We start from the raw sequence: 14,441 nt of genomic DNA on the forward strand, positions 1-14,441 counted from the left end.
ATGCTCAGAACTTTCCAAGAGGGGAATCACAGTGATGCAAACGTGCAGAGTAAAAAGGGGTACCTTTAATTTTAGGAAGTGTCCTCCACTAGGTATGATTCCGGCGTTTCACAGGGTAGTGGAGAGAATTTGCTGTGTCTCTACTTTGTTGTCAGACAGTCGCTCAGTTGCATTTGACTCTTTGCAACTCCATGGACTGCGGCATGCTAGGCTTCCCTGTCCTCCTCTACTTAGAATCTTGAATTTTAGAAAATGCCTGCTTCCTGCAGTTTTAGAGTGAGTTATATATGTAAACTATTCTGTTTGTTTTAGACACTTGGCATGCTCGTGTGCCAAGAATTGAGGTAGATCCAGGAGGTCTTCACCAGAGCCCTGCTGTCTGGCTTGGTCGTGTAATACCATGTTGCAGGGGGCGGGGTGGAGCACAGAGCTCGCTTTTAATGGTTTCTTGTTATAGCCCTCAACAAAGCTGTGTCAATTCCCTTGGCTTTACAGGCTATTGCCCAGAAGAAAAGATGTTTGGTTTTCACAAGCCAAAGATGTACCGAAGTATAGAGGGCTGCTGCATTTGCAGAGCTAAATCCTCCAGTTCTCGGTTCACCGACAGTAAACGCTATGAAAAGGATTTCCAGAGCTGTTTTGGGTAAGGTCATGTGATGTTTGTACCGTTTTTAGAGTGAAAAAGATCACAGTATAAGGAGATATTTTTAAGCAAAGGGATCGGAGCAGTGCAATAATAATTAAAATCACTCGTATTCTAATCTAGGTTGTTTCAAGGCACTTGCTTTTAAATCCAAACGATACTGAGAGCATACCTTTTTTTTTTCCCCTAGATTATGAGGAACTACCAAGTTTATTGTGAAGCCCTTAATCATGGGGGAGTTGAGAGGGAGGCTCAAAAGGGAGGAGATACTTGTATACCGATAGCTGATTCATGTTGTACAGTAGGAACCAAAACAACATTGTAAAGCAATTATCCACCAATTAAAAATATATTTGTAAAAAGTTATAATAGAACCTTTCATTGTTAATTTCAAGATGTATAAAGAGATTAAAAAAATAACCCTTATTCTCTCTTAGAGTAATTGTCCTTTACTAGTTTTCTGTACTTTGTATTGTTTTTCTGAGTTATACAAATAAATTTTAATGCAATCTGCTGAGGATACTAACAGGGTTTAATATTCTGCCCTGAAACCTGTCAGGATACATTAGTTTTATTTTATAATTTTGTTCTTTATTTATCTTTTGACAGTAAACCTCCGCTTAATAAAATGGAATTTACTTTCCAAAAAATACTTTGATGACACAAGATACTTAATGTTGAGCCATTTTTGATGTTAGGAATTAATTTCACCCCTACATTTTCTTGTCAAAGCATTCTGTTGTTTAGTTATTGTTAATCCTAGACTGTATTTATTTTGAAGATTGTCAAAGAGTCTCCAGCAACCAGCATTGCCATTTGAAGTCACATTTTTCTCTTAATGTCTTTATTTCCAATTGTATATATAATAAATGCTATTAGTATTTTTCTGTATATATTTGTAATATAGGAATATGTGTAGTAAATGAAAAATTCCTCAGAGAGATAATTAAAAAATAACTTGGAAACTATACATTTATTTCCCCTTATGCAGATATATTCATTAAAATAATATTACAGTGCCTCTCTGGTTTTGTTTGTTGTGAAACTAGAATATCATGGCACATTATTTTTACTTAAAGGGTAGTGTTTTATTGCTTATGTATCTATACATTTCAAGAAAGATTAATTAGACATCATTGTTTAAAACCATGGTGACCAGGCTCTTCTCTAGGTTTTAAATTTTACCATTGTTTAATTAAAAAAACATTCTTTATTTTAAAATGACCAAATTGCACCTCATAGGAGTTAATTAGACTTCTGAAATATTCTACAGAAACAGTAGAACTGGATCACCCCAGACAACTGGAAATAACATCTATAAACTATAAATAGTGTTTTTTCTAAAAGAAATGTACTTGCATGAATTCTTTTATGTAAAGGAGACAAGTAAAGGTTTGATCTTTTTCTTATCAGGTTACATGAGACTCGTTCAGGAGATATCTGTAATGCCTGTGTCCTGCTTGTGAAAAGATGGAAGAAATTGCCAGCAGGATCCAAAAAAAACTGGAATCATGTGAGTTTATCTTTTTCTCTATCTCAGTTGTACCTCTGTTATATTTAAGTAACACTGGTTTTCCCCCTAATTTAGGAAATAATATGTTTCTGGGGTAGAAAAGTCTGAAAAAAAATAAAAATACTTGTTGCTGCTTAGATGTAATCATTTAACATTTTGGCATGTTTGGGTGCAAAATGTTAATAGCTTGGTATGGCGTTTCCCCTGAGGTTGTATTGAATATACCCATTTTGGAGATTCACAGTGTACATTTAACATATTTTTAGGTTCAACCCAGAAATTCCTCCAGTTAATTAGACATGAATCCTTTTTTTCATCTCTTAGGACAACAGATTTCCTAACTCAGGCTGGTACTAATGAGCACATGGGTTTACATTCAGAACTGGATTTAAACCCTCCTTTTTTACCACTTACTACTTGTGAACAAGTGACATTTATTTATTAAGTGCAAAAAAGGATAATAACCACGTCACAGAACTGTTGTAAGAACTGAATGATATGATATATAAAAAGAATAATTAGTAATCACTCAGTTAAATAGAAGCTGTTTTTATTCTTTACGTTAAATTGAGATTTGCATTTCACTTTATAATGTCACTAGAATTCTTCAGAAAATATTTTCAGTGACCAGAACAACACTGTTAAGTGTTATTTATTTTTCTATATGCTAGCTTTCAGAAGATTTATGACATTTATACAAGAGACTTGCTTTTAAGCAGGCAGGCATTTATTCTTTACATTTTTTTCTTAGGCTATCATTATGCTGTTCTTTGGTGACAATGTTACATTATTATAATAGGTTTCTGTGTGTCTGTTAACTTATAACATTGTGAGTTTTTCTTTAATTAATAGCTTATGTGGGGAAGATCCAAATTGTGATTTTGAAGGTGATGTCAACCTTTTTACATCAGGATGCATGCATGCTAAGTTGCTTCAGTTGTGTCTGACTCTTTGCGACCCGGTGGACTGTAACCCACCAGGCTCCTCTCCATTATATAAGGATAGAAATCTGTAAATAGTAAATGTGAATGAAGACATGAGAAATGAGACCATATGGGGCTAGACCAGTGGCCTTACCAGGCTGTGTGAGAACATGCCATTGCCCACACGTGGCTGACCTCAGGCTTAAGGGTGTAGTAAAAAGAGCACAAAGCATAGGCCTGAAAACCCTGATTTGAGTCTGGGCACCTTCCCTCCTTACCTTGGCCTATTTACTAGTTTAGTGAAATAAGGCAAAATACAGTTTAATATCTCTTGGTTTTCTTTACCCTAAAATTGGAATAACAAATTACTGCTTACTGCTTTGTGGTGAAGTTAGAATCAAAAGTATATAAAACGTTTTGTAAACTGCAGACATCATCCAGTAGGAATGTTAATTGTTGTAAGGTCTGGTTTTTCTTAACCTACTTGGCTCATTTTCACCATATATAAAATCTATATAAATTTTTTTGTCCAGCAACTCCTGCTGTTACTACTTCAAAGTAAAAAAAACCATAGATAAACTGTTTTTAATACCATGTGATGATTCAAAGTGCACATGAGCTCTTAAACCTGAGTAGAAAACTATGGTTCTCAAATTTGGCTCCTTCAAATAAGCACTCATCTGAACTAAAGGAATACAGAGGTGTCATTTTTAAAATGGTATTAAATATTCAGTATTTTCTTCCAGGTGGTAGATGCAAGGGCAGGACCCAGTCTAAAGACTACACTGAAACCAAAGAAAGTGAAAACTCTATCTGGAAACAGGATAAAAAGTAACCAGATCAGTAAACTGCAGAAGGAATTTAAACGCCACAGTAAGTTGGTTATTGAGACATGAGGATTTAAGAATGGATGTTTTGTTTTTGTCTGCGGGTGGCACATGGCATATGTAGACCATTTTTTCTTTTGTTGCTTTTTTAAAAAAGAGTGGGAGGCAATGTTGACTTGGTAGAGATTTTATTTCTAGGAAATCTTGGAACTTTATCTTTGATTTTGATGTTTTAAAATTACTTTCATTAGCCACTTCTTCAAACTGTACTTAGAACACTTGGACCATTCTCATCTCTTTATTGACATCTTTTCTAGAAGATTAATGTTTCAAGTGTGTTTACTTGATTTTTATCCTTAAGGAGATTGAGGCCTGAAGATATGCAGAAAGGCATGTAAATAATTAGTGGGCAACCCAAGACTAAAACCCAGGTTTTCTGGAGAGTAATTTTGGAAATCATAACTCACATATTGCAGCCTCAAGATTTTTAGGTTTAAAGGGGCTTAATGTGTTGGGTCAGAGGATGGGAAAGAAATGATAAATTAATAATAAGTTCGTCTACTTTATGGGAAGTCACTGGGGGCAGGGGACCTGTTGTAGTACTTCTGTATTTAGGAATTTAACTTTTGAAAAGGAAATCCACTGTATATAATGTTATTACCCCCAGGGGGTTTGAGGCAGCATTATTGAGTCAAGCACAATAGTGTTTCTGCAGGCGAAATGGAGACATATTTATATCGGTGGGATAAACTAACTGTAAATAAACTAGTCATGTTTGCCCACCTGATTATGGTCCAGATCAGGCCAGATTTTGTGGCCAAATGGGTTAGAAATAAACGTTTGTTTTAAGAACCTTTTCAGAATTGTAGGTGGACCTATATTGGAGTTTTCCGGATTAAAAAAGATCTGGGGACTTCCCTGGTGGTCTAATGGTTAGGATGCCACTGCATGGGGCATGAGCTGTGGCTAAAAAAAAGATCTGTAGGCCCTTGTTAGACAAAATATTACTAATCAATGTTTGTTTTAGAGTAATGGAGAAAGACAGTTAAATTTACTGATCAGACAGAAGGAAAGGAAGGAAGGAGAACTAGCATATCTTGAGCATTTTGGTATATATACCAAGCACTTTACAATTATCCCAGTGATTTCAGTTTTAGAGATTAGGATAGGAAGTACAAGGTAGTGATTTCACCTTGATCTGGGGTCATTTAATAAGTGGTAGAGATGAACTTGACCTGGGGTTTGTCTAATATCAAAACCCTGTGCCCTTTCTACACAATCATCCTGCTCTTTTGGATAGCATAGCTAGCTTATGCCCCAGGACCCCGAAGTCTTTCCAGATCTGCTACTGACTCCATGCTCTAAGTTGGTGTTACTAGTAAGTTGTTGGTGTTACTAGTCCATAGTTATTTTGATATATATTTAATTAATATATATTTAATCTTTGGCTAAACTTTTATAATACATTGGTATTAAAATATTTAGATAACATCAAATACGTGTATATTTTAATCATAGATGTTTCTTTCTTAACCAACTACCACCAAGGGGCAAATAAAAACTGACTCTACTACCCTTTATTCTCAGTAAATGTTTTTGTGAACATTTAGAAAACAGTAATTTTCTTATCATTTGAGGAGTAGAGAAATTGAAAGTTTGTATGTATATTCTTAGCATCTTCCTTTAATTATAGGGAAGGTGACACCTAACTTTTGCCTTACCTAAGGGAATATGTCCAGTGTAATTTTAGATTTTTGTGATAAAGCTATGTTGTGGAGGGATTGGAGATTGAAAATTAATGGGTTTGGAGACTCAGTGAAACAAGATTTCCTAGGTGCATTGTGAATTGCTGGCAGCTGTGTTCAATGTAACAGTTTTGAGATATTTGAATTTTTATACATCACCCACTAAATGGTTTCTCTGCCTCTAGTTATGTATTTACTTCTGTGCGTCTTACGTGTACCTGACATGTATTCCTTGCCTTGGGATATTCTTTCCTTTGTGATATACTAGAAAGGCATTGGAACTAAGGCTTGAAGATCTAGATTTGAGTTCTTGAACAAATATGTGACCCTGGTATTGCTTAACATTAAACCACAGTTTCCTAATCAAGAGAAGTAAGGATAAGCAAGTAAAAAGGGCTTTTGTAAAACAAACAAAAAAAATTCCTCTAGAAATGTTAGCCCTTTTTTTTTTGTCATTTTCCCTAAAATCTGCCATGATTCTGGTTGCTGTAGAATAAAATTGAAAATCCCTAGCAAGTCTTTGGATGTCTCCTTTAGGGAAAGGGTCAGTTCCCTTAATGTGGATGGTGTATTTATTCTGTTTCCATCACTTTGCTCATCATCCCCGTCTATCCCATGTCCGGGATGGGATTTCCAAATTCTACCTAATGTTTTAGATTTTAAAAATTTCAGTTCTTATATAGTTAGAAATGGATAAATATAACTGCAATTTCAAATGGTTCATAGATATGAAGCACTTACTAGGATAGTGCATTTTCCTCAGAAGCATAGCACTGCTATTGCTGTTAATTATTAGGGAAGTCTTTTAAGTATTCCCATAGCCTTACTCCTTTAAAGCCTGCTACTCTTTTTTTTTAACATTAAAAAAAAATATTCTTTTACCATTATGGTTTATCATAGGATATTAAATATATTTCTCTGTGCTATACAGTGGGACCTTGTTTATCCATTCTATATATAAAAGCTTCCATCTGCTAAGCTCACCTTTCCACTTCATGCCACCCCAACCTCCCCGCCTTGGCAACCACAAGTCTCTTTATGTCCATGATTTAGTTTCTGTTTCATAGGTTCATTTGTGTCATATTTTAAATTCCATGTATAAGTGTTATCATATGGTGTTTGTCTTTCTCTGTCTGACTTATTTCACTTAGTACGATAATCTCTAGTTGTATCCATGTTGTTGGAAATGGTATTATTTTGTTCTTTTTTATGTGAAGCCTGCTGTTCTTAAGGATTTTGTTTGGTTGTTTTTTCCCATGGAGTTAAGCTATTCATAGATTGGAAGTAAATGGACATATTAAAAGCACTAATGGTGCTTTCTTTGTTTTAGATACTTAATATTATGCTATGTTATGTAAAATTTTGTTAATAGAAGACACTTGTGAGTGCTGTTCAAAAAAGCTTTCTTGAGTCTTGTTTTTCTCCATGGAGGGTGTGACACAGGGTTTGTTGTCTAGTGGCTACTTCATGAATATTTGATTGGTTCGCTAAATTGGAGGATTGTTCTATCCACCTGTGCTGGGAGTGGGGCGTCTTTAGATAAAGGTGAGATGTGTAGTAGACTCAGCCCCTGACTGATGTTTCTGATGCTGAGAATAGCAGTGGGATGGCTTTATAGCTCAGTGACTGTTAACCAAAAGATTTATATTCTGGTTTGTAAATGTATGTGATATCCTCTGAGGGCAAAAATACTAAATCATGTGTCGCTTGTATCTGATTAACTGCCTTTATTCCTTACTAAGTTAAAATCTATTGTTTTTGGTTTATAGGTAAGGTTTTGTTTTTCTCTTGATGCTTTCAAGATTTTTCTCTTTTTCTTCAGTTTTTGGGAGTTTAATTATAGTGTGTTTTCTGGCAAAGATGATAAAGAACCTGCCTGCAATGCAGGAGACCCAGGTTCGATGCCTGGTTTGGGAAGATCCCTGGAGAAGGGAATGGCTACCCACTGCAGTATTCTTGCCTGGAGAATCCCATGGACAGAGGAGCCTGGGAGGCTGCAGTCCATGGGGTTGCAAAGAGACATGACTGAGTGACTAACACTTTCACTTTGGCATTGGTTTCTTTGGGTATATCCTGTGTGACGTTTGCTCAGCTTAAATCTGTAGGTTTGTCTCTTGCCAAGTTTGGCACATTTTCAGCCGTTATATTTGAGTACTTGTTCACCTGCGCCTGCTTTGTCCTCTTCCTTCAGGACTGCAGACTCATGGATGTAGTTCCGCAGTTCTCTTACGGCTCTTCATTTATTTTCTTTAGTGTTGTACAGGTTGGGTGATTTCTGTTTTTCTTTCTTCCAATTCACTGATTGTTTCCTCTGTCCCCTCCATTCTGCTGTTGAGCCTGTGCACTGTCCTGTCATTTACTGTATTTTTTGCAGTTTGGATTTTAGTTCCTTGGTTCTTTATAGCTTTTTTTTTTTTTTTTTAAACTGAGGCCTGCTTATTGAGCTTATGTTTCCATTTATTTTAAGCTTGTTTATAAAGGCTCACTGAAGCATTTTTGTCATGGCTGCTTTAAAATCTGTCAGATAATTCTAGCATCTCTGTCATCTTGGCGTTAATATATACTTGACTTTTCATTCAGTTTGAGATCTCCCTGGTTCTGGATATGATTTCTTTTTTTTTTAATTGAAATTTAGACGTTCAAAAATCGTGTGATGAGACTCTGAGTTTTATTTAAACCTTCTGTTTTAACTGGCTTTTTTTTTTTCGGTCAGAGGGGGAAATGGGAGAGGGGCACAGCCTTGTCCCTGCTGGGTAGTGTTAAAGTCAGGTTCCCCACCAACCTCTATAGATATTTGAAGTGGGAGTGGCTCCTGACTGCAGCTGGGTGGGGGTGGGGTGGGAATTCAGGCTCCCACGTGGTGGGGCCCTTCGGTTCTTGGTGGGCCATCGTGAAAGCCCAGACTCTCTAGTCCGCTTCCACTGCCATCACCCTGGTGAAGGTGTCGGGGAGGCCTCATAACACTCTTGATAGGGTGGAAATCTAGGCTTTCCAGTTGGCCTTTGCTAGGGTGGGTGTGGGTAGGGACCTGTTTTTTCTGTTTGGCTGCAGTAAAGTGGTTATTGTGTTGTAAAGATTTCCTGTCTTGCTAGACTGCCCCTTTCTTGGTCCTCTGAGGAGAGAGAGCAGACTTTTGTTGGGGGGTGTGTGAGAGCGCGTGTGTGTCTCAGTGTGTACCCACTGGCTTTTCTGAATTGCTGGCTTCTTCAGCTTCAAGACTGGGATTTATAAGGCAAAAATAAACCCCATAAAAGCTAGGGTGCTCACCTCCACATCCTTCCTTTAAGTCTTAAGCCCTCTAGCTGCTGCCAACATTTGGAGTCTTTAGTTTTGCTTTATATGTTATATCCTTATATGTTTTTAGTTGTACTTATTAGCAGAAGAGGGAAAAGTAGGTCTACTCTTGGTCTCACCAGAAGCCCATTTTCTTTTAGATACACTTTAGTACAAATACAGTAGAATAGAAAATAATTTTTTTCTGTTTTCGACTGTCTCCTTCACTGTTTTATGCTGAGGCTTAGTTGCGATGGCATATAATGAAATGATCATTTCTGTTTTCTCTTTACTTCAGATTCTGATGCTCACAGTACAACCTCAAGTGCCTCTCCAGCTCAGTCTCCCTGTTATAGTAACCAGTCAGATGATGGCTCAGATACAGAGATGGCTTCTGGCTCCAACAGAACGCCAGTGTTTTCATTTTTAGATCTCACATACTGGAAAAGGTAAAAGCAACAGAAAGTATCTCTCTAACCAGCAAACCTTCTTAATTATAGGCAACTGTTTCCCACTTCCTTAGCAATTATATGGCATTTGGCAAACAACTGGTAGCATGTGTGGTTGGAGGTGGATTAGGCAAGAATGGAGCTGAGAGTTTGGATTTTGTGTGTTTTTCCTATTAAAATTGATTTAAAATAAAAACCATGTTAAGGAATCTAAATTTGCTATAATGGAGTATACTTAGGTATTCAACTCTCCCACTGAAAAAAAGTAAAAAGACTAGAAGTATATATATTTTTTTGTCTTTAAAAATGGCATTAACAAGTGGACAAGTTAATAAGAAATATATATGCATGCTCAGCCCCTCAGTCGTGTCTGACTCTTTGTGACCCCCATGGACTAGCCTGCCAGGCTCCTCTGTCCGTGGGATTACCGGGGCAAGAATATTGGAGTGGGCTGTCATTTCCTCCTCTAGAGGATCTTCTCGACCCAGGTATCAAACTTGTGACTCCTGCGGCCCTTGCATTGGCAGGCAGATTCTTAACCCCTTAGCAGCCTGGGAAGCCCCTAATAAGGAATCACCAGAGGACAAATGCCATGTGAATGAGAAACCCCAAAGTCAAGAAAGAGATAATAGACCAGGAAAGAGAGAATATTGAAAGAGAAAATGGTTAAGGATTTTGTAGCTCATAGATTGGGGAAGACTATAACAAGTTAAAAGCAAGGTAATAAGCAGTTATCCTATGGGTAAGGAAAATTCACCCATAAACTATGGAACATGGGAGGCAAAACAGTTAGTGAGAAAATAAAGGCTTTATTTTCAGAGGAACAACAGACACACAAGCTGAGTTCTTAGCATGAACAAAGGATGCCAAAAAACCATAGATTTAACCCCTGCAGTGGCCCCAGAGATAATAGCTGGGAGATAATTCTCCTAGGCAAGAATACTGGAGTGGGTTGCCGTGTCCTTCTCCAGGGGATCTTCCTGACCCAGAGGTCGAACTCATGTCTCTTAGGTATCCCGCATTGGCAGGCGGGTTCTTTACCCCTAGCGCCACCTGGGAAGCCCTTACATGACAACAATAGCATGTAAATCAAAGTAGTAGAAGTAATGGGAGTTAAAATGTCCTAATATCTTTGTATTGTTGAGAATAAATATATTAAATAACTTTAAAGCTTGATTAATGAACTGTATAACCACTAAAAGAATAAAAATAAGAATGTAAAACCTCCAGAGAAGAAGTGAAAGACCACGAATTTAAAACTATACCTAACAAGATAAAATGATGAAAACTTCTATATATTTGAAAATCGAGAAACCTTGGGCCAAGAAGAAAGTGTAAGTTAGAACATCCTTATAACTAAAAAATGACTGGAAAATACCACAAATCAAAATGTGTGGTATGAAATTAAAGAGGTAAATAGAAGAAAAGTTGGTTTTAATACTTCTTTTAACACAAAGGTTTAAAATAAGTGAAGTTATATGTATCCAGTTTATAGATTAATGAAGCTCAATATAAAGAAAAATAAAAGCAAGAAAATCTTAGAGATAGAAGTAGGAATATATAGAGTAGAAAAGCAATATGAATGAATAGTATCAGTAAAGCCAAGAGTTGGTTCTTGAAAAAGATGACCAAAGAAGTTACTAGAGATAAAACAGATCAAGAAAAAGATGGTACCTTCTTATTTCTTGGATAAGAAAGTGATATTCAACTCTAGAAAAACAGAAGTTTAGAAGGCAAAGGATATTATAAACAACTTTATGCCAGTAAATTTGAACATACAGGTGAAGTGGATACATTAGTAGAAGAAGACAGTTTACCAAAACTGTGCCAAGAAGTAGTAGAAAACTTGAATAAGAGTTTCATAATAAAGAAAATGGATTCAGTGGTCAGAAGTCTTCCCACAAAAAACCCAAGGCTGAGTCCTACTGAATGTTCCAGAAACAAATGAATCTGATCTTGCACTGGCTTTTCCAGACTATGGATCAAGCAAGGCCTAGGCTCCAAGCATTCTGTGAGGCTAACATAACTTTGATATGTTATAAACAGTTTATCATAAGCATATTAGATTTATTCTAGGGATGTGAGATTGTTTTAAGCATTAGAAAGCCAACTAACACAATTTGACAGTTCCTAAAGGAGAGAGGAAAATGCCTGTTGTATTAGTGGTGTATTGAAGATATTTGATAAATTTGAACTTTGCTTCAAGGTTTAAAATAAAACCTTTAGCAAAATAGGAATAGAAGAGAACCACACTGATGAATACTTTGTATTTTCAGGTAAAATTGAACATGTTCCCATTCCTATATTTCAGCAACATTACCTAGAAGAAGCTTTCAGACATGTGCACTGATGTGTGTAGCGTGTTTGTAATAGCAAAAATTGTCCCATTAGAAGAAGGGTGGATAGCCCTTTCACCACTCACCTAAACTATCACAGCACTGTTAATTGGCTGTACCCTAATGCAAAATAAAGGGTTTTAAAAAGGAGAGTGTGCAAACTGGTATATTCACATGGTGGAATACCGTACATAAGTTAAAATGAAAAAAAGCTCTAACAGCATAGTATATATGAACCTCAGTTATTGTTGAGGAAAAAATTGCAGCATACAGTATGATTCCATATATGTGCATTTCTGTATATATTTTTATTTTTTGTATTACATATATGAGATAACAAGCAATATGTTTAGAGATGCAAACATGTATACAAAGAAAAAGGGGAGTGATAAACCTAAAATTTTAAGGAGAGAATGAGATTGAATGGAGTGGGATTGAGAAGGGCATACAGGGGGATTTCATAGGAAATAATCGTTTTTGTTTTTCTTTAGAGTGTGTGATCCATGGGTGATTTGCTATGTTGTCATTTTTGTATGCCTTAATGTGTATTTGATAATGTGTGTATATATTTTTTGTCTGATCAATAATAAAATGAAACCTCCAGCTGTATCAGCCTGTTCATGGTGGCTGTTTTTCTTTAAGATGTGGTGACTTTTGGAGGAAACAGTTAATAACTTTAGGAGCAGCCTCTGAAACTGAGGAATGCCTTCTGTATAGTCCATGGGATCACAAAGAGTCAGACATGACTGAGTGACCTTCACTCACTTACTCAGTGTGGGATTTAAGGGGCTTGGGTAATTCCCATTACCTGGCAAATTGAGGTCATTCTAGGAGACCATTCGTTAGAAATGTGATGAGATGGTGGAAGTAGAACCTTTCTTTGATCATGTTCTACTAGTTGTAATGATTGGTGTGTATGTGTTTATGTTAGTCACTCATTCGTGTCCAACTCTTTGCTACCCCCATGGACTGTAGCCTGCCAGGCTGCTCTCTCCATGGGATTCTCCAGGCAAGAATACTGGAGTGGGCTGCCAGTTCCTTCTCCAGAGGATCTTCCCGACTCATGGATTGAACCCAAGTGTCCCACAGTGCAGGCAGGTTCTTAACCATCTGAGCCACCATTAAACTAATATAATGATTGGTGGATCGTTCGTTTTTTTTGTATTCTTTTTCTGCCTTATTGATATATTTTGTTCTCTCTCCATTTTTTCTTTTAGACAGAAAATATGCTGTGGCATTATCTATAAAGGCCGTTTTGGGGAAGTCCTCATCGACACACATCTATTCAAGCCTTGCTGCAGCAATAAGAAAGCAGCTGCTGAGAAGCCGGAGGAGCAGGGGCCAGCGCCTCTGCCCATCTCCACTCAGGAGTGGTGACTAAGCTTTATGTAGAAGGGGAGCAAAAATGATTTAAATTTTGGAAAACAAAGCAACAAAATGACCCTCCTATTTTTAATTTGGATACCTGCTATTCTGCCAAAAGATGGATTTGTAGAATAGTTTTGAATGGGTTATTTTTCCTCCAGTTCCACAAACTCTGAAGCCAGTGAAGCTTACTAAGAGATAAAAAAGAAGTGTACATAATATTTAAGATGCTGAGTATTTCATAGGAAAGCTGGATGCTGCTGTAAAGTGCTCTTTAAGTCTTTTTAAAAATCCCCTTCTAATGAATGAAATTAGGGGAATTTTCAGGGGACAGAGATGGGATTTGTTGTATGATAAACGTATGTAGTTTTAGTCTTTCTATTTTGAGAAGCAGTGGTTGGGGCATTTTTTAAGATGGCTGGCTACACTTGTTTTCCTTCGTTATAATGAATTTGTCATAACTCAGTAAACATGGACTTGCCCCTAGAGGTAGTTGTTAATAACTGAAATATTAAGGTCTTGCCAAGGTTCTGGTGATTCAAACCTGTACTACTGAATATTAAGCGGGACAGACAGCTCTCTGGTGCGAACATCTCGAAGGAGCAATTTCTAAATAGGCAGAGGTAACCTGACTGTATATGTTGCATCCTGTGTCACCTCCCTCCATACTGATATTTGATACAGATTTTAATTTATATGAAACTTAAAAAGCAGAATCAAAACTTAAAGCAGACTCAAAGTTCCTCTTGGGGAAATGTCAAGTCTTTAGGGTAAGCAATCCTATATGAATAGTACCAAAGCATTACCACTTGGTAGAGAACATTCTCTGTTAAAAATGTTAGATTATCTGAAAAATAACAATGTGCAAGTCTTTAGGATGGCACACAAAAAAAACAAAGGTTAATGCTTCTTGGGGCACGGTTCTTAGAGGGCTTGCAAGTGTGTAAATAATTTATGTTACGTGACTGGTGACTTCACTGAAAATCTGCACAATTCAGTTTTAGCTCTGGATTACTTCAGTTGACCTTTGTGAAGGTTTTATCTGTGTAGAATGGTTGTTTGAGTTGTTTTAACCTGTTAGGGTTTTGGGTTTGTTTGTTTTTTTTCATTCTATATTAAAATTCTACTAAAAGAAAAGAGGTGTGTGTTAATGCTGAGTGGGTTGGTTTTGGTTTGGCTTCTTTTAGTCAGGCTTTCTGAACATTGAGGTGTTAGATGATACATCCTAAATGTGGAGCTCTTCCATTCTAAAACCTTCATTCAAAGCCTTTTACTTGAACCCAAACCAAAGTACTATCTATTGCCTCTTTTCTAAAAGTACAGGAAAAATATATCACCCGTTTTCATAATGAGGAAGGATCATTTGC

General features: G+C 36.7%; 1 protein-coding gene across 3 annotated transcripts in view; it reads left to right on the forward strand.

The window, feature by feature from the left end:
- SINHCAF (SIN3-HDAC complex associated factor) overlaps positions 1–13,973 on the forward strand; it is a 29,578-nt gene extending 15,605 nt beyond the window's left edge. For all 3 annotated transcript variants that reach the window (XM_065939740.1, XM_065939739.1, XM_065939744.1), the window contains exons 2-6: positions 496–643; positions 2,057–2,156; positions 3,826–3,952; positions 9,223–9,373; positions 12,927–13,973. In XM_065939740.1, coding sequence (XP_065795812.1) covers positions 516–643; positions 2,057–2,156; positions 3,826–3,952; positions 9,223–9,373; positions 12,927–13,086 — 666 coding nt within the window. In that variant the 5' untranslated portion in view covers positions 496–515 and the 3' untranslated portion in view covers positions 13,087–13,973. The remainder of the gene's footprint in view (positions 1–495; positions 644–2,056; positions 2,157–3,825; positions 3,953–9,222; positions 9,374–12,926) is intronic.
- Positions 13,974–14,441: the final 468 nt, after the last annotated feature.

This window comes from Muntiacus reevesi, chromosome 1 (assembly GCF_963930625.1).
Source record: "Muntiacus reevesi chromosome 1, mMunRee1.1, whole genome shotgun sequence".
NCBI classification, from domain to species: Eukaryota; Metazoa; Chordata; class Mammalia; order Artiodactyla; family Cervidae; genus Muntiacus; species Muntiacus reevesi.